Source organism: Schistocerca gregaria, chromosome 3, assembly GCF_023897955.1.
Source record: "Schistocerca gregaria isolate iqSchGreg1 chromosome 3, iqSchGreg1.2, whole genome shotgun sequence".
Taxonomy (NCBI): Eukaryota; Metazoa; Arthropoda; class Insecta; order Orthoptera; family Acrididae; genus Schistocerca; species Schistocerca gregaria.
This window is the reverse complement of record NC_064922.1, coordinates 663,062,514-663,089,588: the sequence shown is the minus strand read 5'-3', so window position 1 is coordinate 663,089,588 and position 27,075 is coordinate 663,062,514. Positions and strand designations below refer to the sequence as shown.

General features: G+C 37.3%; 1 protein-coding gene across 2 annotated transcripts in view; it reads left to right on the top strand.

Moving 5' to 3' along the window:
- LOC126356368 (structural maintenance of chromosomes protein 1A) overlaps nucleotides 1-27,075 on the top strand; it is a 179,295-nt gene that overhangs the window by 28,270 nt on the left and 123,950 nt on the right. The window contains exons 5-8 of one of the 2 annotated variants that reach the window (XM_050007357.1): nucleotides 8,979-9,147; nucleotides 16,782-16,994; nucleotides 24,033-24,284; nucleotides 26,199-26,413. In XM_050007357.1, coding sequence (XP_049863314.1) covers nucleotides 8,979-9,147; nucleotides 16,782-16,994; nucleotides 24,033-24,284; nucleotides 26,199-26,413 — 849 coding nt within the window. Of the gene's footprint in view, nucleotides 1-8,978; nucleotides 9,148-16,781; nucleotides 16,995-24,032; nucleotides 24,285-26,195; nucleotides 26,414-27,075 lie in introns of both variants that reach the window. The other variant, XM_050007356.1, reaches the window with a different exon arrangement.

Genomic DNA, 27,075 nt, shown 5'->3' with positions numbered 1-27,075 from the left:
CGCCTTCCCGACAATATTATCTATGTGGTCCTTCCAACTGAAGTTGTTCGTAATTTTAACACCCAGGTACTTAGTTGAATTGACAGCCTTGAGAATTGTACTATTTATCGAGTAATCGAATTCCAACGGATTTCTTTTGGAACTCATGTGGATCATCTCACACACTGACACACCATACAGCAATCTTTTCTAAATCGCTTTGCAGCTGATACTGGTCTTCGGATGACCTTACTAGACGGTAAATTACAGCATCATCTGCGAACAGTCTAAGATAACTGCTCAGATTGTCACCCAGGTCATTTATATAGATCAGGAACAGTAGAGGTCCCAGGACACTTCCCTGGGGAACACCTGATATCACCTGGTTTCTATTCGAACAAACATTTTTTCCTACACAATCAGCCCTAGGTGTTGAACTGCGCCTTGCATGATTAAAACGTTTACAGTTACTATTGTATGTAATGCTTTGCAAAGTGTGTTCTGTGTGATTTTTTAAATATATTTTTTAATGTGAACGTAGTCTGTGAAATGGCTATGGGTTTCAAAAGAAGTCTGTATTCCAGCACTTTTAAATAAATATACTGCCTGTAACTATTTAATCGACAAATTTCACACGGAAGGTATCACAAGGTACACCGTTTATGGAAAATACCATATCAATAATTAACAATTGGCTATACTTCCATTTGTTTCATTCTTATGGAGCCTTGTTCAAACTATGTGCATTTTTATTCTTAGTACAACAACATTAATGAAGATGATTTTTTAAATATTTTTGAATTTGTCCCTGATGAAGAAGTTGATTCGTAACATTAAGTCAAGTCAGATAATTTTATCCAGCTTCCAGGGCTGCTTTAAATAAACATCTGAAGGCAGTTTTCAGCTTCATAATCACTGTCTGATGAGGACTTTTCACCAAACGAAGTGTTAATTCACCAGATGAAGATTTGAACCGTAACTTATCATCAGATGGTATTTCATCCATAAAATGAACAGTCATCACCAGTAGTAAACATCTGTGTATGAAGAAGTAAAAAATGTAAAATCCACTATGGAATGCAACAATATTTTCATAATATTGTGTGTGAAGAAGAAAATTCAAAAGGCACAGAGTGCAATTGGAAATCAAATTGCAGATGCTATGGGTGTAAATCATCAAATTCTTCATGCCAGTAAAAGTAAGCATTTTGAAAATTATGCTGACTGCACATTTGCTGACTGAACTGAAGGGCAAGATTCAGGAATCCAATCATAAGGAACAGCTGCAAATTTTAACCATGACACATATAATCAAGACAATCAGAGAATCAGAAACATCTTTTGTAGTATAGGAAAGAACGGTAAATTGTTGGAAAGCTTAAAGCAAAGAAGCACATTCCAGCACTTCCAGAAAATCAACATGGATTACAAATATAAGCAGATGTCAATAGCAGAAGCCAAATTTTTTTTAAGATTAGGAAGTCAGCAGAGAATGACCCTGGAAAAAGAATAGTATGCCAATTAGACTTTGGGACACAAAGACAGACCTGCCAAAAATATTGTTACTTTACAATTTACTGGAAACATATATATGTGTGCTACAGGAATTGAAATAGGCCAGAAATCGGATTTTCAAAATTTTGTGAACTTAGAGCAAAATGATGTGTAACGGTTATATCAGCTGGAATGCTGCAGTTTGTGTTCATGCAATTTCCAGCTGTTTCAAAGAGCTTGTCACACATGCAGTTATTGTGTATAAGCAATGTACCCATACCACTCAAGACAAGAAGCAAATGACAGTGTGTGAATTTATTGAAAAAATAGGGGAAAAATTTGGAGTTTGTCATGTCATCATTACATCACCAGACATCCAAGTTCGCTTTTCAATTTCTTTAAATGTGAACTAAATAAAGTGAGCGTATTATTATGGAGGATTTGGCCAAAAATTATTCATTTATTATTCAGAATGCAGTGCAAAGTTTCCACTGGGAAAATAGTCAAACAACAATCCATTCAGTTGTCATCTATTTTCACCAAAATCAGAATGTGGAATTGGAGTCTCTACAGGGACTGTCTGCTACATGACATTTGTAGTGAACATGATATTTAGAGCACTTGGGATTTTTTCGTATCAGAGAGCTGATCAAATATGTAAAAACACAGTTTGCACAGATATCCTGCAGCCATTGTCTCTAATGGTTCCAACAGCAAATGGAAAAATTTCAAAAATTTTCTGTTTGTTGTAATTGTAAAAGAGATTTTTGGAATTATTTAGCTGCAAGTCTGGTAAGTCACTTTGCCATGTGACTGAAGCTAAAACAAAGTGATCAGCAGTGAGTGCAGATTTGCAACTGCCAGTTAGTAGTCAGTCTAATGCCTGTAGATCGATTTTGCATCTCCACCGAGATTTGATAATGCTAAATTTGCTTTCATCAGCAAAAACTAGATTGAACAAAATAAAGCACACAAGAAGATAGGTTTAAATGGGAGTATATTGTAGCAGGAGTCAGAGAAAATCAGCACTGATGAAACAATAATTCAGGTCAACAGAATTTCAAGTGTTGTATTATCTTTTACATTCATAATTAGTGAAATTAGTGGAGGTGGTATATTAACATCTGACCACCAGCAATGGCAATATGTTGCATGCATTTATGAAAAAGGGTGGTGTGTTGGTAACATCTGCAAGACTTCCTCTGAGCAGAAGGACACTTAAATAAGCTTCATGCACCCACATGGGCCAGAAAATTCATTTTATTGGCATCAAGGAGCGGCAAGCACAAAACAGCACATTATTGCAGTTATCCCAGCATGATGAGGGACACAGTCTGCCCATCAGCATAGTTTTCCTCGTGATATTCAACAGCAAATTAATGAAATCTCTAAAAATTCGAGTAGCTTGGAGTAAACACAAGTGCAGGTGTCTGAGAGATCTCTTGTAGCTATGACATGGGTCACTTAAAGAAGTGTATCATCAGGTTTGGGATCCTGTATGGAGAAACTCTCATCAGGCTAGGGATCCTGTGTCAAGAAACTCATTCGTGGCTCCTGTTGCACAACTATTTGGCGTGGCCCCTATGGCGATGGGGATGCTGGTTTCCTCACTTTGAAACTGTCAGTGGTTGGGCCACTATTGAGCGTAGCAAAACATTTACAAAATTTTTCATCAGTATGCTTTCGTTCCACATAAACTGCGAACTGTGTGAACACAGAAAATGCTATACATCAAACCAGAAGTAAACTAGCATATCAATAGCGTTTAAAAATAAAAACATATATGCAAAATTATCATTAACATAAATATTTTTCCAAACATGTCGGGCAGATTGTGCTAGATGTAAACAATGCAGTAATGAGCTAAAACTTGAAAGTAGTTTGTAGGGTTTGTGTTGCAGCTATTCTGGAACAGTTGTATTACCAAGATCTCCAGTCCTTGAAGCTTGTAATTAGCTTGATTCTGTAGCTATTACAGTAGAGAAACAAGATGGTATGTCATTTTTAAAACAGAACAACTAGCAAAAATATATCATGATGAGTGGGGACAAAGGACATTCCTTCTGTTTTTGTTTTTCTTATTATTCTAACTCCAGCTCACATGCTATTCACCAGGACATTTTATATTACTTTTCCAGATAGTACTAAACAGAATGAAAGACGTCAAATGAGCACTGGAATTTTGTTGCATTTTTTAGAGCCTTGTTTTCTGGCATTCCAAAATCAAAATTACAGTTGACTTGTAATGTTTTCTTTCTAATGAAAATGGTTTAAGAGATTTTACAGAAAATGCCTTTTTGTAAAATTGGGCTCAAAATGCCAGTTTTTGGCAGTTTTGCAAAAACACTCAAATTTGTTGTCAGCTTGTAAACTACTGAAAAGCAGTAGGGTGTCTGACACCCTATTTTGGGAAGTTATTAACCCAAAGTTTCTGGTTTATTATGCAGTCTGGAGATATAAAAAATTAAGAATTCACTTTCTTTTCGAGTGGCTTTTTTTCCAACTTTGCTTGAAATTGTTCTTATGAAAATTGCTCATGAAACTGTCTTTTTATTATTTTGCTTAAGAGACCACAAAAAGTTGTGTAATATGGCATAGCTTTTAAGAAAAAATTGCCTGAGATGATATGTCTCACATTTACCAAAAACTCAAGCGTTCACTGTTGAAAGGTGCACTCTGGGGGTCAAATAAATGACTATATATCCACAAGTATTTAATTAGTCACTGTACCAAAGTTTACTGGGAATTGTGTGAGCATGCACACAAATTTTCATCGAAATACATGATAGTCAAGTGAGTATTTCAAGACATTTGGCATGGGATGATCATTACATGGTTTTCTTTCTACACTGTATATCTACATTTACTCACATACTCCCTAAGTAGTCACATAGTGCATGTTGGAGGGTACATTTTCCAAATGCAAGTCACTTCATATCCTCCACAAATTAAGTGAAGGAGAAATTGCTACCTATACAGTACCGTACAAGCCCTGATTTGTCTTGACCTCATTGTCCTTATGTGAGTTTTGTGTTGCTGGCAGCAGTAGGATCGTTCGGCAGTCTGTTGCAAATGCCCTTTCTTCAAAGTTTGTCAATAGTGATTTGCAAAAAACTGCCTCAAGGCATATCCACTTGAGTCTGTGGAGCATTTCATAACACTTGCATGTTGATTGAATCTACAATTGGAGCAGCATGCATTGGAATTGCTTTGATGTCTACCTTTAATCAACCTGGTGGAGATCCCAAGCACTCTAGCAGTATTGCAGAATGGCTTGTACAGGTGTTATGTACATGGTGTCCTTATTGATGATCTACACTTACTAGAATTTTCCGAAAAAATCATAGTTAACCATTTGCCTTCTCTACATCCAACCTTATGTGCTTCTTCTGTTTTATGTCAGTATGCAATATTATGCCTGCTATTTAATCAGACAAGCAGCATACCACAGATACTGTATCTGAACATTAAAGCATTGTTTTTCATACTCGTCTGCATTGGCTTACATTTTTATATTCACAGCAAAATACCATTCATCACACCAAATTGAAATTCTGTCAAAGTCAGCCTTTATGCTCCTACAACCACTCAAGGATGACTTTTTCCCACATATTACATTGTCATCAGCAAACAGTCACAGATTGCTGCTGACCCTGTCAGTCAGATCATTTATTTGCATAGAGAACAAGAGTGGTCTTATCAATCTTCCCTGAGGCATTCCAGATGAAATTTTTCTTTCCCCCTGGCGGTTGCTTCCAGGACAGTGGATTGGGTTCTGTCACTTAAAAAGTCTTCAGGCCACTCATGTATCTAAGGATCTATTGTGTATGCTTGGATCTTCATTGACAACCTACAGTATAGCACTGCGTTAAGTGCTTTACAGAATTCTAGGAAAATGGAATCTGCCTATTGCCTTTCACATGAATGATAGGTTCTAAATCTCTCTTGATTTGTGGTTAGTAGCTTTTCTCTGTCGAGAAAATTCACTGTCTTCAAAATTAGGGTATGCATAAGAATTCTGCAGTAAACTGAGGTGTACACTCGCGCGCACACACGTGCGCGCACACACACACACACACACACACACACACACACACACACACACAAGCAGTCATATTTTGCCTTTAAATATGTCTGCTTGTGTCTGTGTATGTGCGGATGGATGTGTGTGTGTGTGTGTGTGTGTGTGTGTGTGTGTGTGTGTGTGTGCGCGAGTGTACACCTGTCTTTTTTTTCCCCTAAGGGAAGTCTTTCCGCTCCCGGGATTGGAATGACTCCTTACCCTCTCCCTTAAAACCCACATCCTTTCGTCTTTCCCTCTCCTTCCTGAAGAAGCAACCATCGGTTGCGAAAGCTAGTAATTCTGTGTGTGTGTTTGTGTGTTTTGTTCATTGTGCCTGTCTGCCGGCGCTTTCCCGCTTGGTAAGTCTTGGAATCTTTGTTTTTAAACTTCCACATGGGAAAAATATATTAAAAACAAAGATTCCAAGACTTACCAAGCGGGAAAGCGCCGGTAGATAGGCACAATGAATAAAACACACAAACACACACACAGAATTTCGAGCTTTCGCAACTGGCGGCTGCTTCGTCAGGAAAGAGGGAAGGAAAAGGAAAGATGAAAGGATGTGGGTTTTAAGGGAGAGGGTAATTGGAATGACTTCTTACCCTCTCCCTTAAAACCCACATCCTTTCATCTTTCCTTTTCCTTCCCTCTTTCCTGACGAAGCAGCCGCCGGTTGCGAAAGCTTTGAATTCTGTGTGTGTGTTTTATTCATTGTGCCTATCTACTGGCGCTTTCCCGGTTGGTAAGTCTTGGAATCTTTGGGAGTCATCTGTGTTTTTTCCCCAGACACTTGTTACTTTCTGCTGACCAATGTATCAGCAGTAAATGCAAGCTATGTGAAGTTCCAATGCTGAAGAGTACTACCCATAAAATGCAGAATAACTAAAAGTTTGACATTCACAGTTCTTGGTGGTCTAATGTTGTTAATGTCAGCAGTGTAGAACTGGTGCTGTATAAAATTCCTGGCTTTTGGTACCTGGGTCTCCTTTTTCTGGAGACTGCGGGAAATGGTTGGACCTAAAGTGTCTGGTAAGACATACGGGTACCACGAAAATACATGCAGGATGTCAGAACAAGAAAATTGGACAGAATGAAAATAGAAAATGAGTTGTAAATGTAAAGATAATCTGAAAACCTAAGCATTTAAAAGTGACAGAGATGAATGGAATAAATAAAATTTTATTACCTTTTTGTAATATGGGTCCACAGTTACTGTGATTTTTTTTTTAAGTGATATAATCTTGCTTTCGGTTGTTCAAATTTTAGTTTAAGATTGCAATTTTGGCATTGCCTAATGCAGTCCTGTATGTCAAAATCTTGTGCTTGAAATTGCAATAGTAACATAAAATTATAACAGCTGAAAGCGAGGTGATTACATTCCAAAATTAAATTTTATTTTTCTTCTCTCTCTACCGTTTTTCCTGCATTTTCTTACCTCAGATTTTTTATTAATTTATGGTGTTTCCACTCATCTAGGACTTGCTTACCACCTTCTCCGACTCTTCAAATTTCTCTGGTTTTCAAAGCTTCTCCTTAACCAATACCCTCCTCCTCCTTTCTGGTAATTCTTTTTTGACCTAGCGTTCTGGGTGACTTGCTTTATATCTTTAGTTCAACCAGTATCTTTTCTTCCAGTTATTTCCTATCTTTTGTCAGAGAAAGAAACTCTTGGTTCCAAAAAGCTTTCACAGGATTCAGCTTACTACCACTTAGTGATTAGCTTTTCAGTACTGCTTAAAATTATCAGATAACTTGTAAAATTAAAAATAGTTTGTTTTGTATGGAATCATTAATTCTGTTTTTGGAAAATTTGTGATTGTTTACATAAAGGAAAATGTAGATGTGCTTTTGTATTGTTCTCAACATATTGTGAATTAGTTATGAGTGGATAAAGTAATGAAAGAAAACAGACAAATTTCAAATAAGATTTGTAGTTGTAGAGTTGAACTACAGCAGTTGTAGAACTGAACTACAGAATTTGCATTAAATTTGTAATTGAGATGAGTACAATTTTTCGTGCTCTTTATCTTTCAAGTTAACTGTTTGTTCCACAATTTGAGGGAGAGAAAAGAGACTGCTAGATCTTTCATGCACTTGTTTTTGTCAATAGAGTTGCATTGTTAGCAATTTTTTTTCCAAAAACAAATCAATATCTTTCTTAAACATTTCACACACTACTTAGACAAAAGAAACTCAGATTCATATATCTCAGTATAATTGAGCATTGAATTTGGTGACGCTGAAATGAAGTTATGTAAAAGATATTTGAAACGTGAATATATTTTATATATTGGCATGGTTCAAAAAAGCAGGTTAATTTTTCTGCACCTGCTGTATACCTCATACATTAGATAGTAAACTTTGATGACAGTATTTCATAGTACAGTTCAATGGTATAGTGCTTCTGTCCACAAAGTGACCATAATCCAGTTTTCTTACAGTTTACAGTGTGCAGTTCTGTTACGGAGTTGTAGGATAGTTTTTACATATCATGTCATGAGAATTAAAATTGTTCTCACAGGAAGGTGGTGTAAAGCTTTATTATTTGTATGCTCCATGGTGTAAAGGCATAGCAGCAGTTTTTCATCATGTTCAGTTTTATATCTTTGGGTACTTTCAGGTATTTACTCATATGCCAGAGTTGATACTTTTACTCAGTGGAATTATTTTCAAAGTAACAAGGTGTTATAACAATAATGGAATTTCCTGGATGGAGCAATATGTAAAATAAAGAAAAGGTAACCCCACACCTGTAAGGGTTTGAAGTGTGGAGCACAGAAACACCTAACAGAAAACAGCATTCACACTAGCTTTTGAGCACTAGCTCGTTTTGAAACAGGAGTATACATATTCAAACACACAATCACACAGAAACCCATACATACACTCCTGTGGCCAGGGCAAGACCATTGATTATTGTATTGAGCATCAATAATCAGTCTTGCTGTGTGCATGGGAGTGTACATTTGGGTGTCTGAGTAGTAGTATGTGTGGATTTGTGGTAGTTCTGCTAGAAAAAATGCCAGTATTTGTAAGCTAGTGTGAATGCTGTTTTTTTATGGGTGTTTCTGTGTAGGTGGGTTATTGCCTTTCCATTATTTTATGTATCTCAATGCATTATGTTGCAGGTGTCTCACTATATTGTCATTATAGTCTATTGTGATAGGAATCCTCAAACAAATTTCAGACAGCTAGTTCATTGATTAACTTTCTTCCTGTGTAAAATGGTGGTAGCTATTTTGTAAGGTAATTGAAGTGCAATGTCAACTTCAACAATTTCATACTCAGAGTATAGTTTCTGTGTCATCCTTTGCTATGTGGATCTTTAGTTGTTGTTTTTATTAGTCTGGACCAGGCATGTTTTGTGCATTACACTTTTGATTCGTACAATGTGTTCACCTTTGTTTGACAATAAAACTGAGACAGTACTTCTAAATTGTAGGTCTGGAGCACTTAAGGAAGAATATGAGCGTCTGAGAGCAGAAATGTTAAAGGCAGAAGAGGAAACTCAGTTCACTTACCAGAAGAAAAGAGGTATTGCTGCAGAGCGTAAAGAGGCCAAATTGGAAAAGGAGGAAGCAGAGAAATATCAGCGTCTGAAGGAAGATTTGGTAAGCTTGCTGTTGTTTTGGTTTGTGTGTCAGATTTTCACTGTAAGTCAATGCTTTCATGTAAACAGTTTTCTGTTAAACAATTAAAAAAAAAAAGAGGTCAGGTGGCTCAGACTGATGAATGTCATTTAACCCAATTTCAGCAACTTGTGTGTCAGTATTGTTGCTCACTATTTCAGTTTGCTGTTCATTTGACCTCACAAGACTGCGAACTGTGTTCCATGCATGTCCAACAAAGAAAAAAAAAGGTTGAAACTGGGAATTGAACCTGGGAACTCCACCATACAAGGGAAACTCCCCATCACACCCCTCTCAGATTTAGTGGTAAAATGGCTCACAGGATAGCCCGCCAAAAACTGAACACAGATCAAGCATGAAAATAAGATGATGATGTACTGAACTGTGAAAAAAGAAAAATTGAGATAGCGAACGGTCCAAGCTTAAGATGCACGGCATGAAGCGAATTACAGAAACAACGGTGTTGTGGTTGTGTGGTCATGGCGTTGTACTGCCAAGCAGGAGTTCCATTTTCAAAGCTATCTCACCTGTCATAGTCTAACACCATAACCATGACGCTGTGGCACTAATTGGTGTTGCACATCTTGAGCTGGACCTTTCACTATTTCTATTTTGCTTCTTTTTTGCACATTCAGTACACCTTTTTCCTGTTTCCTTGCTTGATCTGTGTTCAGATTTTGTTGGACTATCCACAGGGCCGCCTTACCACTAAATGTGAGGTGAGTGTTATGAGGAGTTTCCCTCGTTAGTAGCCTGTATGCTAGATTATGGAGATGGTGGTTCATCTTCTTCACAGTCGATGATGAGAAATCAAAGCTTTTCACTAAATATTTTTGTTGCCTTGGCTGTGCTCATCCTAAATGTTTGCATTTTGAATTAACATATCTTAACTGAGCTTAGTATCTATTTGTCACATAGAGTATGAATTTTTAAAGCATATAACATACACTCAAGTTTTCAGGAGAAAACAGTTCAGGCAACATCAAAACACTGGAATTTCTACCTACATTTCAGTCAGTAATGTACCTGGCATTCCACGCTAAATCTGTACGCAATACATTCTCGCTAGAGATGGGCCGTTCACGAACTAACGCGTCCAAAAGAATGGTTCATAAAGATGAACGGAACGAGCGATGAACAAATAGTAAGAAATAATACTTCAATAGTTCGCTTTGGTCGCAGCTTTCTACTTATAGTTCCCGGGAACGGGAAACGGTCAGTGTCATTCCCACAACGACACGTTGGCCGGTCTCTTTCCAGCCTCTGTCCCATTCCCATCTGTCTCGGTCTCACTCTGCCAGACTTGTCCTTCTTCGTGTGGCCACTCGTCGCAGTTCCTCTGCCGACTGCTCATAGTGAGTTCAGTAATGAGTTGTTCTTTTCTTTTGCTGTGCACGCCCATTCCAAATCTGTTTCAAGCCTTTTTTGAACACTGAACTTCTGGTTCTTTTCGTATTCTATTCAGCATCCATGACTGGTAATTAAAATGCTTTTTTATGTTAATAACATAAAATTATGTGGCATGTAATACATACATCTTTTCAGGTAACAAAACAGCATATCAGCTTACTTCACTATTTCGATAAGCAGCAGAAGAAATATTTGTAAAAAGCAAGATATTTTGTTATTACACATTCAAAGGAAGTTGGCACAGTACACACGAGTGACTAGTTTCGTCTTTTTTTTATCCAAGGTAAAAGAGCATGTCCATTGTTATAGAAGGCACACCAACTTACAACCTTATGAAGTCTGCATTACATAATCGAGAGTCTAGTGTCACATTTTGTAAAGAGAATATGATAACTTCTACAATATTGTTTCAGCGCTACAGGGTAGCGTACAAAAAGTTGGCCCCGAGTACTAGACTGCACATTGTTGCCTACCAATCATCATCTATTGTTTTGAAGTTGTTGTTTGCATTAGCTTATTTGTTATTTCTTCAGTGCCTAATTATTGCATGTTTATCTATTCTGCTCGTAGAAGTCAACAAATCCTGCATAACTGGTGAGCAGTCTGTACTTGGAGCCGTTTTTTTTGTATGCCACCTTATATTATTTCACTACGATCAGCCACATAATGCTACAGGTGGCTAAACGAGAGGTTTTGCAGAATCACAAAAATTACAAGTGTGTTATAAATAAAAACTCTATACTCAGGGCGGAGGCAAGTGCCCCTTCTTGGCGCCTTCATCTTCAGCCACCTATGCTACTAATTTTCAATTTTTCATAAGAACCATATACCAAGCACAAATGAATGGTGAATTAGTAAAAATGAACGGTTCTAAAAAAAGAGTGATCATCAGTGAACTAGTTCCCAAGAATGAATGAGTTTGCCAATCTGTAGTTCTCGCAAACACAACTCTTTAGATGGAGCCCGTATGCCATATGTTGCTTTGTTTTCTGCACATTTGTAATGCAAAAGTGTAATGTGAAAATGTACACTGTACATTTTGTCAATTGAACTGGTGGCAAGAGCAGTTCATTTACTTTCTGACAGAGGTCACTATGAGTCTGCAGCTTGAGCATCAGTTTTCACGAGCATAGTCACGTAACTTCCAACTCAGGCGTAGTGCACTTTGCTTGTTTGTTTTGTGTAAGGAGCATGGAAGTTTGTGATGGTTCTCCCAGATCAGAGGAGGAAAAAACTGATGTGGTTATTGGTTATGTAACTTCAGACAAATTTTTTGAAACTTTCAACAGTTCAGGTATGGATATATAATACTGAAAGATATCATTACGAAATAATATGTACGGTACTATGAAAGGAAATATTGACTCAGATTATTTTGATATTTTTATAGTGGTGTATATGTGTGTTTGTTTATTTATAGACAGATGAAAAGGAGGTTTTAAGTACTGCTACTTGTCCTGATACTTCACGAAACGCGGTCACTGATGTGAGCAACGGGTCAAGAGTTGACAACCAACCTGATTTGCCAGTCTTCAATAGTCCTAGTGGTGTAATTTGTAAATGGATGAAAATTGTAGTGAATTTGAGTGCTTGTCAGTATTTTTCAACAATGAGATGATATAAAAAACAATACAAGTTGGAATTCTCTGAAAAGGAAGTCTATGTGGCAGTGGTAGTCAGTAGCTCATCTCTATTACTTTGCAAATGAGTATAGTGAAGATGCCAAAAAAAGTGACGATTGGTCAAAGGATGCATTTATAAATACCTCACAGCTGAGCAAGGTAGTGAGTAGATACAGATTTACTTTGGTTTTGTTTATGTTGCATGTGAATGACAAAATGAAATTCGTAAAATGAGATCAGACTGTACATGGTCCACTGCACAAAATTGGGCCCTTCTTCAATTCTTTCATTACAAAGTGTAAGAATAACTTCAACCAACGCATGAACCTCACAATTGATGAAGGAATATGCCTCTTCAGAGGCAGAATAGGGATATTTATAGGGTGTATATGAATTGCGATATTTATAGGGTGTATATGCACTGGAACAACTGGGAAATCCAGGTAGAACCTGGGAAGTTTTTCATCCAGGAGAAAACAGATAAAAACTCAGGATTTTTTTAGAATTCTGGGAATTTTTCACTGTCTTACTTTTGAGTTAAATTTTTGTAATTTTGACTGGTAAGAACTGATACTCTAACAAAGAACTTTACTTAAGCCCGCTACTGTAGAATAATACTGTGGCATTAAAACATAAACAAGAGAGAAACACCAATGTAAGACTTCCAACAAACCACAGTTTGCCGACAGCAAAATGTGTCAAAGGCTTCAGGATGAAGACTATGCAGTACTTCATAAGAACTGCTTTTGGTGAGCATTATGTTAAAAAAGGTTACACTTCTAGCAGGTCGTGGGAAAATATTCCAAATGATTGTTTGAGAATCTTTACTTTCAAAGTAAATTTCCTTTTACACAAGACGAATTGTGTTATGTCTGGAAATGTGTGATGAATTTCTTAAATCACAGAGTGATTGTCTCTCATTCGAAGCTTAAGACTTTTGAGGACCAGCTGCTTAGAAGAATTTTAGGCCTAGAAAACAAGAAATTTATGTTATCATTTAAAATTTTACTGACACGTTTGTGTTTGATATATCTTGAAGGAAAATTCTAACAAAAGAAGTGGGGGGGGGGGGGGGGGGGCAGCAAAGCTTAGCTTTTTTTGTAGCTATATTACATGTATATTAATTTAAACCGTAAACTTTTCCTATTTGTGTACCCGCTCTACTTGACAGTGTTGTAGCTACTGGCTGACAGTTCAGGTGTCCTATGTTCTGAATATCTGCTTTCATTTGCTGGCGAGATAACATGACATGAGCTGTGATTGGCTGACAAAAGGATATTAAAAACAGGATTTCGGTGCTTCAAAAAATAATTTGCTTGTTTGGTAGAATACGTATTTATACTTCTATAATATGAAAATATGCATCATACGTGTTGCTGCACATCAAAGACAGTTCCAGAACACATTATTTTTTTGTTGGGTTTATTTTCCTAAAGTGCCCGGAAGTAGTGTATAAAAATTTGTCATTCAAGGAATTGATAAGTTTTACAGTTCCGATGGATATTTTCACCCAGAAAAATGTGTGTTTTCACCTGGGAAAAAGTGCATTTTTATCTGGGAATTCTTTTCCTTGTCCATGTATACACCCTGTATATACACAGGTAAAGCAAAGAATGTAGATAACTCTGTCTTGTCAGTAATTGTGATCTTGTATGGAGATTATTTTGGCAAAGCACACTGCATTTATATGGATAGGTGCTACACAAGCCCTGCCGTGTTGAACTGTCTGTGGCAGAATAAACGTTGGATGTAGGCACTGTAACGAAAAACAAGAAGGGGGAAGCGAAGGAATATTTACTTGCAGTAAAACAGAAATCAACCGGTGATGTGTGTTGTCTTTCAACCAAACATCAAGCAACTTCGGCTGTTACTTGTACCAGAAACGGAGGAGGACAAGTAGAGAGACATAAACCAGCTGTTGCAATAGACTATAACAAGGGTAAAACTTGAGTAGACAGGGATGACCAGTTATCGAGCTATTGTCCTTACTCTCGGAAGACATTGAATCGCTGGAAAAGATTTTCTTTCACTTATTACTTTTAGCAATAGTGAATAGTTGGATTGTGTACAAACCAAAAGACAACATCTCTGGTGTGCTTCATGAAGGTCTTACGTAAGCAGCTAGCAACTCGTGGTGGTGTGGAAGGCTTCAGGATTCACAAAGTGGACCATCACCAAGTGCGGGCAGAGTGTTTGGGTGACACTTCCGCGAAAAGATCCCAGTTACAGCATGTAAACAAAACGCAGCAAGGTGCTGTAAAGTGTGTGCAGATAAAAGGAAAAAGAAACTGGGGGAAAAAGTAAGAAACCCAGTAGGGTAAGCAGTGTAGTGTGGATCTCTGCATACTTGACTGTTTCAAAGAGTACCATACCCAAATAAATTATGTTGATAAAAAAATGCTGAATTATTTGAATTTTTTTGTATTTAATTTTTGAATTTGAATTTTTTTGTATACACACTTTTTTCAATAAATGTGTTCTTTTTTAGGTGATTATTTCTCTCAAACATTAAAAATGATGAGTTTTAGAAGTTTTTTCTTTTTTGAAAATCTTTCAACTTTGGAAATTACTAGAAAAAAATATCATTTACATTCAGAAAAAATTATAAGAGCATTAGAAAGAAGAATCAAACTTTTTAATGTAAATGGTTTACTATCTTTATATTTTCTTCGTGATTTTGAAAAGTGTCAGTCTGTAGTGACAAAAAAGTCTAAACAGCTCATTGTGGAAAGTGGTAAACCCTTTGAATGACATGTATGAGGTAACGCGTCACGCATCGCCAGTTCCCAGGTGCTGAGCACATGTTTTAAGTGTGGCCTCTGGGTTTTCCTTACACACTATTGACATGTTTATGCGTCCTATTCTGCCAACCCTTTAACTGCTGTGCACAAGTTACTTTACTTCCACATCTCCCCAAATAAAAAGTTTTTAATGCTTTTCATGTAACACATGTCACTTTGCCTACTATCGTTTGCAAGAAAACCTCATTTTGATATCTTAAACCATTTACAGAATGTGACAATTGTTATGACCACATGATTCCCAATGTATGGGGCAACTAGGTATCTTATCGTCTTATCGACATTTTGCATACAGCGAGATATGAGCGAATGCAAAGTGTGCGCATTATGTTTGTACCTCTCGAAACTCTTTACGATTTCCTGCAATGCTTTACTGAATTTGATGCAGCAAAGTATGTATGTAGAATAACAAAAATTAATTAAGTCATTTATCAAGTGAAGGTATCAGACTGTAAGATGTGCTAAAATCAATTTTGTTCGCTAAATAGTTTTCTTAAAATCGAATGATAAGCATTTCACAGCAGCCAGAATGCCATCTTTCAGCACAGGTAGCAGCACTAGACAAGCAGAATATCGACAACAGAGCTGAGCTCAATGTGGAATGCTGAGAGCACATCCATAGCAGTCTAAAGGCTGAAGCTACTAAACATTCCAAGGAGTCTTCCTAAAAGGAATTTAGAAGATGAATGACTAAATTTGCCCACCTGTGTTAAATTTCTTGTTGCCACCAGTGTAGTCACGTTCAGTATGAAGTATTTAAAATAGATAAGTACCCAATTGAAAATTGTGCAGTCTGTTGTGTTGCAAAAAAATATTAAATTAAATAATATACATGGACATATGAGAAACATTTAAAAGAATAATACAATTGCATTATTAGAAATATTCTGTGCTTGCACGAATTTTTAGGCTATCGGACTTCTTCTGTTATATTTCAATTGTAGATGCAGGCAGCGGACTCCAAGTACACCAGTGCGTGTCATACATCCTTACTTGATTTCTCTTCACATCAATAAAAAATTCTTAATACTGGTATCAAATTTTTTTCTTATTTTGAAACATATATGATACAAAACACTTGTAGCCCATCATCCTCCGAACGGCACTTCTTAACAGAACTTCTACATAGAAGAGAGTGAAAAACAAAATCATGTATAATGAAAAATGAATGGTGATTTTTTTTTAACTTTACAATGTCCTGGGGGTCTTTCATCATGTACCTACACACTGTTCATTTTTATCCTCACAACATAGCGGAGGTGCTGAGACGCAGATAGGCACAACAAAAACACATGATCACTGTCCCTGGTCAGTGGTTGTGTGTGTGTGTGTGTGTGTGTGTGTGTGTGTGTGTGTGTGTGTGTGTTTTGTCTAATTTGGAAGGCCTATTTGTTTGACAGTCTTTCTGTTGCGTGCATACACGTATGCATGTGCGCATGCAGCGGGATGCATACAGGGGCAGTTTATAAGTCATTTTTAATGTTTGACTGTTTGGCTGCTGGAACAATTTAGTACTTTTCACTTCTGTATGGCAATCTCAAGCATAAAATGTGTTCCCAATTTTTCTTGTTGGAAACATTACAGGAGTAGTTTGGAATTCAACCCCATTGCTCCAACAACTCGATTACTTGTGTGTGAATGGAACTTCATCTCCGTACAGTCCCCCTTTAAAAGAACAAGGAATAAATGTGGTAGCAATACTTGTGTAGCTGAAATGAGAGGCATTTACTACACCTTTCTAAAGATAGTTACAATATTAAACATGTATCTTTCTTTTTTCTAGCATGACAAGCAAGTAGAACTGCAATTGTTTCGCCTGTATCACAATGAAAAAGATATTGAGCAGCTGGAGCAAGAGCTAGGTCGAAAGCAACACGATGTGAAGAAAGTGGAAAAACGAAAACAAAAGGCAGAGGAAGAGCTTAAAGAAAAAAAGAAGGAATGTGGTAAAATATCTCGGGAGCTAGCCAAGGTTGAGCAGAATATAAGAGAAATGGTAAATTTTCACTTTTCTGTGTTGATTATTTTAGTTCATAGTCAGTTATAGTTTTCTAGTTACACTTTCTCACTTTTTTGTCATGTTGTAATATTTAACAACACTTAATGTGAAATTTTTGTTTTAACTGTACGCTGTAAGAATGCTTTGTATTTACTTTTTTGATACAGGTTTGTTTTGCATAGTTACAGAATTTAGACAGTTGACTTGGGGTAGACTGCTACTCCATGTTATATCTACTGGGAAACATCACATAAGAAATAGAAACCAGAGTAAATGAATATGCATTAAAATAAAATCAGATTGTAGCAGGTTAAGTAATTTATAAAGCATGACACATCGTAAACGGAATCTTACATCCAAATCTGAAACCAGGGTCATCAGTGATGAACAATGCTTATCACTGAAAGCATGTTTATCATGAACACCACTGTACAGCCAAAACTAAACAGAACAGAAACTACTCCTGAATGGAGAGTGCTGCTTTTTATACAAACATCACAAACGCGAGAAATTTTGAGAACCTACCAGAAAAGATAAATACTAAGTGACAAATAACTGCTGGTGGTCGGGTTTGAAATGGTGACCCACATCATGCCAGCCACTGATTCTAATCACTACACCACACCGAAAGGAGCACAGCTGGTGGCATTTCTCCCTTTCTTGGCGAACCCACTGTTTCAGAACTTTTCAGTGGCTCTAGTTCTTGTCGATGGCCCTCTGTATGACAGTACTGCCAGATCCCCATCTTCTGGTCATGTTGTCACATCTCCTTCACTGTGATGAGCATTGAAGGTGGCCCCTCACAACGAAGTTTTCCAATCACTAAGTAGGTCTTCAGTTTCATTTAACAAGAAGCCCCCATTAGTGAATTGTGCATCGGGACTGTAGTACAGCTTCATAAGGACAATGATGACGTCTCTGCACTTTTTTTTCATGATGAAGGATCATAATCCTAGTGAGGCAAGTGACAAAGCATACAATATGGCCTCAAGTAGAGCTTTAGTAACTTTTCCAATAATCCCACTTTTTGCACAGGCCTAAAAACCATACCAGGTCTCTCTGGCTGTATCTCACTGACTGATACTAGGCATTATACCATGTGTCATTCTTCTGGACATCCAAGGTATCTATGCAAACTAGGTTACTTGCTTCTTTGAACCTAGTGATGAGGTGTTTTATGCAGTCATCCTAAGTATTGTCCGTTTGAAAGAGGAACAGTGCATCCATTGTGGTTTCAGCCTTGCATCCGTGGAGTAGAGAGAGTGGTATGGAGACTGTAGTACCTTGCTTCACAGTATTGCATAAAAATGTCATGACTTGCAGTGTTGTATCCCAATTTCTCTGTTTGACATCAGTGTACATAGAGAGCATACCTGCCAGTGTCTTATTAAAGCATTCTGTGAGATCATTCATCTGTGGGTGGTAGGCAATTGTCATCTTTTGGGCAATGTTGCAACATGAAATTACCTTTGATACTAGTCTCTAATGGGCAACCTTTCCATGATCAAAGAACATCATACAGTGTGTTTTGTTCTTCAAAAATGATGTCCTCTACATGGATCCTTGCAATTTCTGGAGCCTCAGTAACTGGTACAGCTTTGGTTGTAAGATAGTGGATTAGATTTTCAGTGCAGTGTTTTACCCAATTACACATTGATTCCCACACATCGACTTGAATAGACATGTAATCTTTTTTTCGTGATTTTTGCAGTCATTGGAACTCAATGCAGAAATGTGTCCCATCCTTCTTCTTCTTCTTCTTCTTCTTCTTCTTCACAAAAACCACACAAGAGGACCAAGGGCATTCTTTGAAGGTTCAATGACATCATCTTGCAGCATTTATTCCACTTCCTCCCAGATTATCTGTCATTCAGTTGGCAGCACACTGTACAAATGTTGGTTAATTGGTGAATGATTCCCCATGTGATACAGTGTTTAACCATTGGGAGCTTGGCCTGTCTTTTCTCCACACCAGGTTTGAAAGCATCCAAAAAGTGATGTCCAACAGATAACACTCACTGACAGTGTTCCTCGTTCAGGCAAGATCTTATTGGTAGTTCAATAGTAGCTTCCTCCATTGTGATGTCTGTAGTGGTAGCAGAATGATTCTTTGGCGATGGCTCTGAGCGGTCCGTCTGGACTGGTTCAGCTGTCACTGTGCACATAACTTTAGAGATGAGTTGTGGCTGCTTGTGACAAATAGTGATGGAAAGTCCTCCTTTATATCACTTACAATGTATATGATTGTTACTGGCATCTAGATTTGTTTTGTGATCCCAAGTAGCTTTTTGCAGTCAACAAAATCTTCACAGTTGGAGTTTCTAGATTGACAACTGAAACTCGTCTCCTCGACGAGTGTGGAATAACAATGTCTTCAGTGGCAAGCAATCTTTGTTACGTGTGCTCTGTCAGTTTGGAGCTCTGATCTTCCTCAGCCTGTGGATGCTTGTGATGGCTGCAAGAAGTCCTTTTGATAATAACAATGTGATGACATTCTGATGAAACAACAAATTCAGAGTGCTGTGCTGATGAAACAACAAATTCGGAGTGCTGTGTTCTGTCATTGATAGTTATTCTTGCAATACATGTGCCTGTCAGCTGGATAATGTTTCCCATACACGACTTTCAGCATAGTCTCCTTCATATCACAGAAGATAGTCTTCTCTAGCTGTTAGTGTGTTCAACATTAAAGAAAAGGAAAGCCCTAAGTCGACTGGCATCCGGACATGTTAGCTCATATGTTGGTGATTGTTGTCCATGGAGGATTGTCATTCATGGTGGCTTCCCCTCCATTGATGGTTCCTGAATTTGACAGCAGTTAAGTGGCTGGTACTGCTATATCATTAAGGGAATAGCAAATGGCTTTTATACTTTGTGGAAGAGTTGCTTGCACCTGTGTTGGTCAGATGCTATGTTGTCATGTGGTTCAAATCTGAGCTGGTAGAATCCATTCTTCCTTACACATTCGACTGGTGGTCAAGATTGATGCTCAAGTTGGACACACATCTTCAACTTTTTTCACTACCTCCTGACATATGGAGTCGACATTCATGGCTGCTATCTCTTGCTTGCTTGATCCAACATTTCAAGCTGCCATAAAATTCTGTATCTCCTCTCTTATAAACTGGTGTATGAGAGAGGTGATGTCATGGTGATCTTCCACAACTGCCATGGGGACCACATTCATGTGTCAAACACATGTCTTTCAGTCGACTCTTTTTCTATTGCATTTCCTTGATGCACTGACACCTTTTGATGAATTTCTCAGTTGTTGTAACAACCTTTGCCAGAAGAGCTTGGTACATGTTTTCTGTGATTCCTCTCATCAAGTGTGAGAGTTTGTCAGCTTCTCTCATATTCAAATTCACAATATGGCACAGAACCGAAACATTCTGTATGTAGGACTGTGTCTTTTCCCCATGACACTGGTCCCTGTTCTTCAGTCAGAGGGCTTACTGTTGATTGTCACCAGATGTTTTGTTCAGTTCGGTCTGGAATTTGTCGCAGCTAATTAGCTTCTCTCCTTTGTTCTCAAACCATTGTGCCATCAAGTAAAATCATTCATTTGCCAACCACATCATATCTCTTGTTTGTGGTGATCCAGTCAAATCCTTTCAGCTATTTCATTAGGTCCTGACCAGCTTATCTGAGAAACACTGATGGATACCTATGTGCAGCTAACTTACTGTTGTTTTGAAATCCATTAGTCCCCTGAATATTCAGATTGTGGAAATGATTTACTGCTTGTATACTGGTTCCTGCCCACATAGGCGACAGCTTTTACATTGTCTGAGTGGAGTCACCATTACTTAGATTAACTGAAGTACACTCGGTGCCTCCACCAAGCAATGTCATGCCGCATTCACTATCAAATCAATGTCCGAAAGCAGGGAACACATAGCACTGAAAACGCATTAATCGCGAACACTGTAGTACAGCCAGAACAAAACTGAACTGACTACTGTGTGGCGACGGCTGCTATTTATACAGACATTGAATATTCCAGAATATGCAGACATTAGAAACGTAAGAAATTTTGAGGACATTCCAGAAATGATGATTATAAAAAATAAAAAATAATTGCTGTGGTTTAAACTGTTGACTTGCAGCCTGCTAATCAGCAATGCTATCCACTGCGCCACACTGCTTGGTGTACAGATTGTGCCAGTAATATTAAAGACAGACCTCTTGCCGTTTTATTTGCATAGGTAATCCTTATCAGTTAAGATTACTCAAGCAGTCAGTGAAGCAATAATAGGCTACACATGTTTTAAAAATACAGGGTGAAGAAAAATGCGTGCACTCGGACTTTGCATACTGATTCCTCACATACTTGCAATACAAAATTTTGTCCTGTGCATATTTCGGGCAGTAAATGGACGTTAAAGGTTGGCATCATGTGTACAGTAATCATGTGTACAGTAACAATGTCTGTCAGGTGGTAGTGGCAGTGCTGTCCAATTGGTGCGGTGGATAGTGTTTTGGGTTAGCATACAGTAAGCCTAGGGTTAGATACTAGATTGAGGCTCTTTTTTTTTTTTTTTAAGTAGTGAGCTTGGTACGCTATCTGGTGTGTTAATCTTCATACAGCGACTACTGTGAGTCTTCTGAAAAAACAGTTGCAGTTATGTACTAGAACACAGAAATGGAAGTACAATTGTTTTCATTGGTCAGCTTTTAAAGAAACCTTTAGTGTGCCATGGATATGAACTGTTTTGCGCCACTGCATCTACTAGGATCTAACTTGTTTTGTGTGTACCGTTCCTCAGTGGCCCCATGGATTAATACCAACTGTTATTCTTGCCACATTCAGGCCCATTACACTAAGTTAGGGTCTTACATCACCAGTTGGGCTAGCAACATGCTTTGCAAATGATTTTGATGAAACCATTGGGGGAGGGTACACAGAAAATAGGTGTAGAATCTAGTAGATGCAGTGCCGCGAAACAATTCGCATCCATAATGTGCCAAAGGCTTCTTTAAAAGCTGCCCAGTGAAAATGATTGTACTTCCATTTCTGTGTTCATGGTACAGAACTGCAAATGTTTCGTAGAAAACCCCCTGTAATCACTGTATGACAATTAAGATGCTAGCTACCATACCATGCGGACTAGTTTTAGTAAACAAAAACAAATAAGCCTCAACCCAGAATCAAACCCTCAACCTTCTGCATGCTAACCGAAAACGCTATCCACACATACTGTATAAAGGGGAAACATTGTCAGCAAAAGTTCTTAAATGATGTACTTTAATTTTTTATGTGATACTCTAATAACCATTTGCATGGACATAGCATACATTTTTTTAAAATTAGGTACAAAATTTTTTTTTAATATATGTGCTGTATAAATTGACTATAAAATCCGCGCTACTATACAAAGACAATTCATTGTTTACTGTTGTTACCAAAATCTCTAAAAGTTCTTACTGATTTACTTCAGATTTTTACATGAGAGACTAATAAATGTTTGGATGAATATGGGCTATGTATTTTTTAATGTATATGTTAACGGATTAACTTAAAATTTTATATGATATGCTAATGAATGTTCGGACAGACATGGGTACATATTTTTCAGGTGTGTGTGTGTGTGTGTGTGTGTGTGTGTGTGTGTAAAAATAGGAAAAGTTGTTAGCAAAAATCTTGAAAACTTTTTCAGGTGTGTGTGTGTGTGTGTGTGTGTGTGTGTGTGTGTGTGTGTGTAAAAATAGGAAAAGTTGTTAGCAAAAATCTTGAAAAGTTCCCGACTGATGTACTTTAGATTTTTAGGTGATACTCTTAATAAACATTTGTTTAGACATAGGATATATAAACAACATGGAAAAGTTGTCAGCAAAAATTGTGAAATTTCTTGACCACCTTATTTGAAATTTTTTCATAATAGTCTAATAAACATTCAGAGAGCTGTTATATTATTTTTAAACAACAGTGTACAAGTTTTATGTGAAAACAAAAATGCTGTGCTACGCCCTGCTGAAAAAAATGTGGTTTCATTTTCTTTAGCACAGTCAGTTTTAACTACAGTAGCAGCACATTTAAACATTAGACCTATTGTTTCTCCCATATATATTCCTTCTCTTTATATAGAATTGCAAACAGAAATTATATACACAACTATGTACATGTTTGTTTTTCTTCTTCACATTCTGTTTTAATAGAAAACAGCGAAGTTGTACTTACGGCATATTGGCACTTATGATTAGAATACTACTACAGAATCTGAATCATGCCAGTATTGCAATTTAGCCAATTTGCAGATTAAAACTATGTGTAATATACCATTGAAGCTACTATTCTCAAAGGTCCAGTAGCAGGAGAGGCCTCTCATATCCCATATACGGATGCTCCCAACAAGTTTAGGCATGCATTTTAAGTGACTTCAGTTTTCAATCAAGGTGTCTTCGGCAATAACAATAAACTGTGCTTAAGGTCAGAGAGAGTGGGGAGAGGATATGTACAGAGAGGGAGGAGAGGATGGACATAAAGAGGAGGAAGGAGAAGAGGAACTGAAATGTGGGAGAAGATGGTGAAGATAGCTAGTGGGGCAGGAAGAGATGAACGGGTAGGGGGGGGGGGGGGCATTAGGACATTTACGTGACTCTTATTCATAATTAGCAATTGCGAAGCTTTGCCAGGTTCAGTATGAGGATATCTACATCTCATAAATACCACTGTAACCCTATTCAGGTTTACATTTTTGGTCTATTGATTAAATGAAATTTAGTTGACTTTTGTTATTAAATATATCTTACAGAAAGTTCTGATCAGTGAATGTACATCCAAAACGTGACCTTAGTAATTTATAGTGTCTCAGTGATGCGGTGAGATTATATTTTGTACTTGGATAAAAACACACACACACACACACATTTCTGTGTGTAATGAACTTTTGTTTTTAACTCTAAGAATGAGCTGTGAGAAACAACTGCTTTTTCTTTGGGCAGTATTCATTGTAGTTTTTCATTGTTTCATCATGTAATTTTGACTATTGGCTATAATATTGTAACTATATGTATTTTTCCTCTGTACTGTAGGAAGTTGAGATTAACAAGAAGAGACCTACTTTCATAAAGGCCAAAGAACGTGTTGCTCATATTCAAAAGAAACTTGAGTCAGCTCGTAAATCTCTGGCTCAGGCGAAAAAAGCAGATGCAGCACATGAACAAGATATTCGTGAACTTGAGGATGAGCTTGCAGAGGTTGAAGCGAGAAAACGCGAGTATGAAGACATGGTTGCTGGAGAAAGTCAATCACAGGGAAGAGATGTACATCTTGAAGATGCACAGGTAGGCTTACCTCACCTGATGTGATATATTGATGGAGGGGGTAAAGATTGTGTATATATGTGGTATTTTGGCCATTTAAAACGTGTATTCCCTATTCACCACCTAACTTGGCTCACATACTCACATGTCTTTATTTCATGTGATATTTAAGAAACAAGTATTCTTCGTCATGGAGGAGATGTAAGATCTGTAAAATAGTGAAATTGTTTCTTGTGCTGAAGAAAGAGAAAAGCAGTAAATAACTTGAATTCAGGTTAATTATCTCAATGAATGATCGAGTACAGTAACATAATATCTGTATAATTACTCAGTTTAAACTGTAATAGATAATGTTTTTGTACCTCATATTAGTCAGTCTTTACTTTGAACAAACGGTTAATGAAATTAAAATGAAATTTTGAAATGGATGTGAAGTTTAGAGAGAAAAAAATAAAATCTTCAAGGTCTGCCAGTAATGTTGCAACTCTTTCAGAGACAGTAAAGATTTTGGAAGTGTAGCTAAACAGAATTCATAGTATCTTGAAAAGAGGTTACAAGGTGAACATCAACAACTGTAAATGAAGGTAAATGGATTATAGTTGAATTGATGCAGGCAACATGCTGAAGGAATTAGATTAGGAAATGAGACACCAAAAGTAATAGATGACATTTGCTATTTGAGTAGCAAGATAACTGAAATTGTTGAAGTAGAGAGAATACAAAATACTTCACTGGTGCTACCAAGTAAAGTGTTTCTGATAAATAGTTTAACATGTACTATAAATATTAGTGTTTGTAAGTCTTTTCTGTAAGTACTCGCCTAGCGTACAGCCTTGCATGGAAGTGAAACCTAGATGATAAACAAAACATGCAAGAAGCTTTTGAAATGTTGGTACTACAGAAGAATGATGAAGATTGGATGTTGAGGTCATGTAACTAATGAGGAAGCACAGAACGGAATAGAAGTTTATTGTCTCACAACATGAAATTCCACATCACGACTAAAAGAAGGGATCAGTTGTAGGATACTTCATGAGGCGTCAAGAAACTGTTGTAGGATACTTCACGAGGCATCAAGAAACAGTTAATTTGATAATGTTGGTTAGTGGGGTGATTTTTTTTTTTTGGGGGGGGGGGGGGGGGGGGAGTTAAAATTGTGGGAGGAGACAAAGGCTTCACTACATTAAACAGGTTTAAGTGGGTGTTGGGCAGTAGTAGTGAAGAACATCAGAATGAAGAATGCAAGAGAATGTGTGTGCTGTTAGGAGATACTTCAGTGTATTTTATTAGTTTGAAATTAACATCCAATCTTAATATTTTTATTGTAGTACTTGGTCAGTGTGTTCAGCCTTTACCTGATTGAGGTTATGGCATATTACTTGATATTTTGTGGAATAAAAATAATTGAGATATCTACAAGATACTTTTGGATGAAGAGCGCATATTACTTTTATGGCACAGTTAAACAACTTCCTTTCTAAAAACTTAAGTTATCCCAGATTGTTATGTAGTAAAGAAATATCAAATTGAAATAGACATAATTATTGCTCCCTCTGCATTTAGGACTTACAAAAGACACAAACGGCATATTTTAATGAAGAAAACTGGTTAATAATCTCCTTTGTCTTTTTCTTTGAATATGAGATTCTCATTTGTATGTCTACCCAAAAATTAAAAAAAAACTCTCCTACTTAATTGCTAACCTATTGCTACAGTTATGATTAATGTCGTAGTCATTGATTCACAGAACTGAATGTAGTGATTTATTGCTATAACTCTCTGTGCGTACGTACAAAAAAAGATATATGCATTTCTTTTCTGTTATTTAGCCATGTTTGTTCTCAAGGTTTTACATTGTAATAATGAACTGAAAGATAATTTAATAAATAATGTAGGCGTGGAGCCTGAGATCTTTTATTATTTGATGTTGAGCAGGTGCAAGAGTACCACAGGCTGAAGGAGGAGGCTGGCAAGAGGTCAGCCATGTATTTACAGCAGCTCGACTCAGTCAATAGAGAACAAAAGTCAGATCAGGATCGTCTTGATAATGAATATCGCAAGAAGGCAGAAATCGAAAATCGTTTACGTCAGAAGGGACACGAGAAAGATGAAGCACAGAAGCGCATTGAAAAGCTGGCAGAACATATAAAGTAAGTATCATAACTTCTTGCCTGTTTTAGTGACATGTGGACAAGTGCTTTATATTTTAATTCTGAAATTTAGATGGCATGAAACAGAGGTTGGTCATAGTGGATAGATGTCTGAGTACAATTCAAAAATTTTTGTAGTTCATTCCTAGGTTTGTGTTAGGACTTCCCTATCAGTTAACACTACTTTCTGCTATGCCTATACAATTTGTTTCATAATTAATAGCAAAAACTGACACTTATGAAAATTTGCAGTAATGGATGCAATAACATTCGAATAAACATGGGTCCGCAAACAAGCACTTGTTGAAGGAACTCTTCGTTGTGTCAGCATTGCATTTTACCGCAGTATTGCATTTGTCTCTGAAGTGAGTTAATAGTTCTTTCAAACAACCATTGGATCATCTAGTAGATCTTTAGAGATTGTGTGATTCATTGCTCTCGTTTTCCACCCTTACCAATGGGTGTGCTGAACACGTCACTTGTTAGATAACACCTGACAATAAAATTCAGAGGAGTGAGGTCAGGTGATCTTGCTTGAGCCATCCACCTTCGACCTTACTGGTGTGTAAGATGTCATCTTACATCAGCAGCAAAATTTGCTGTTGCTGTGTCATACATGTAGCATCCTGGGCTCGTTTAATGCCTAAGCTACACAAACCACT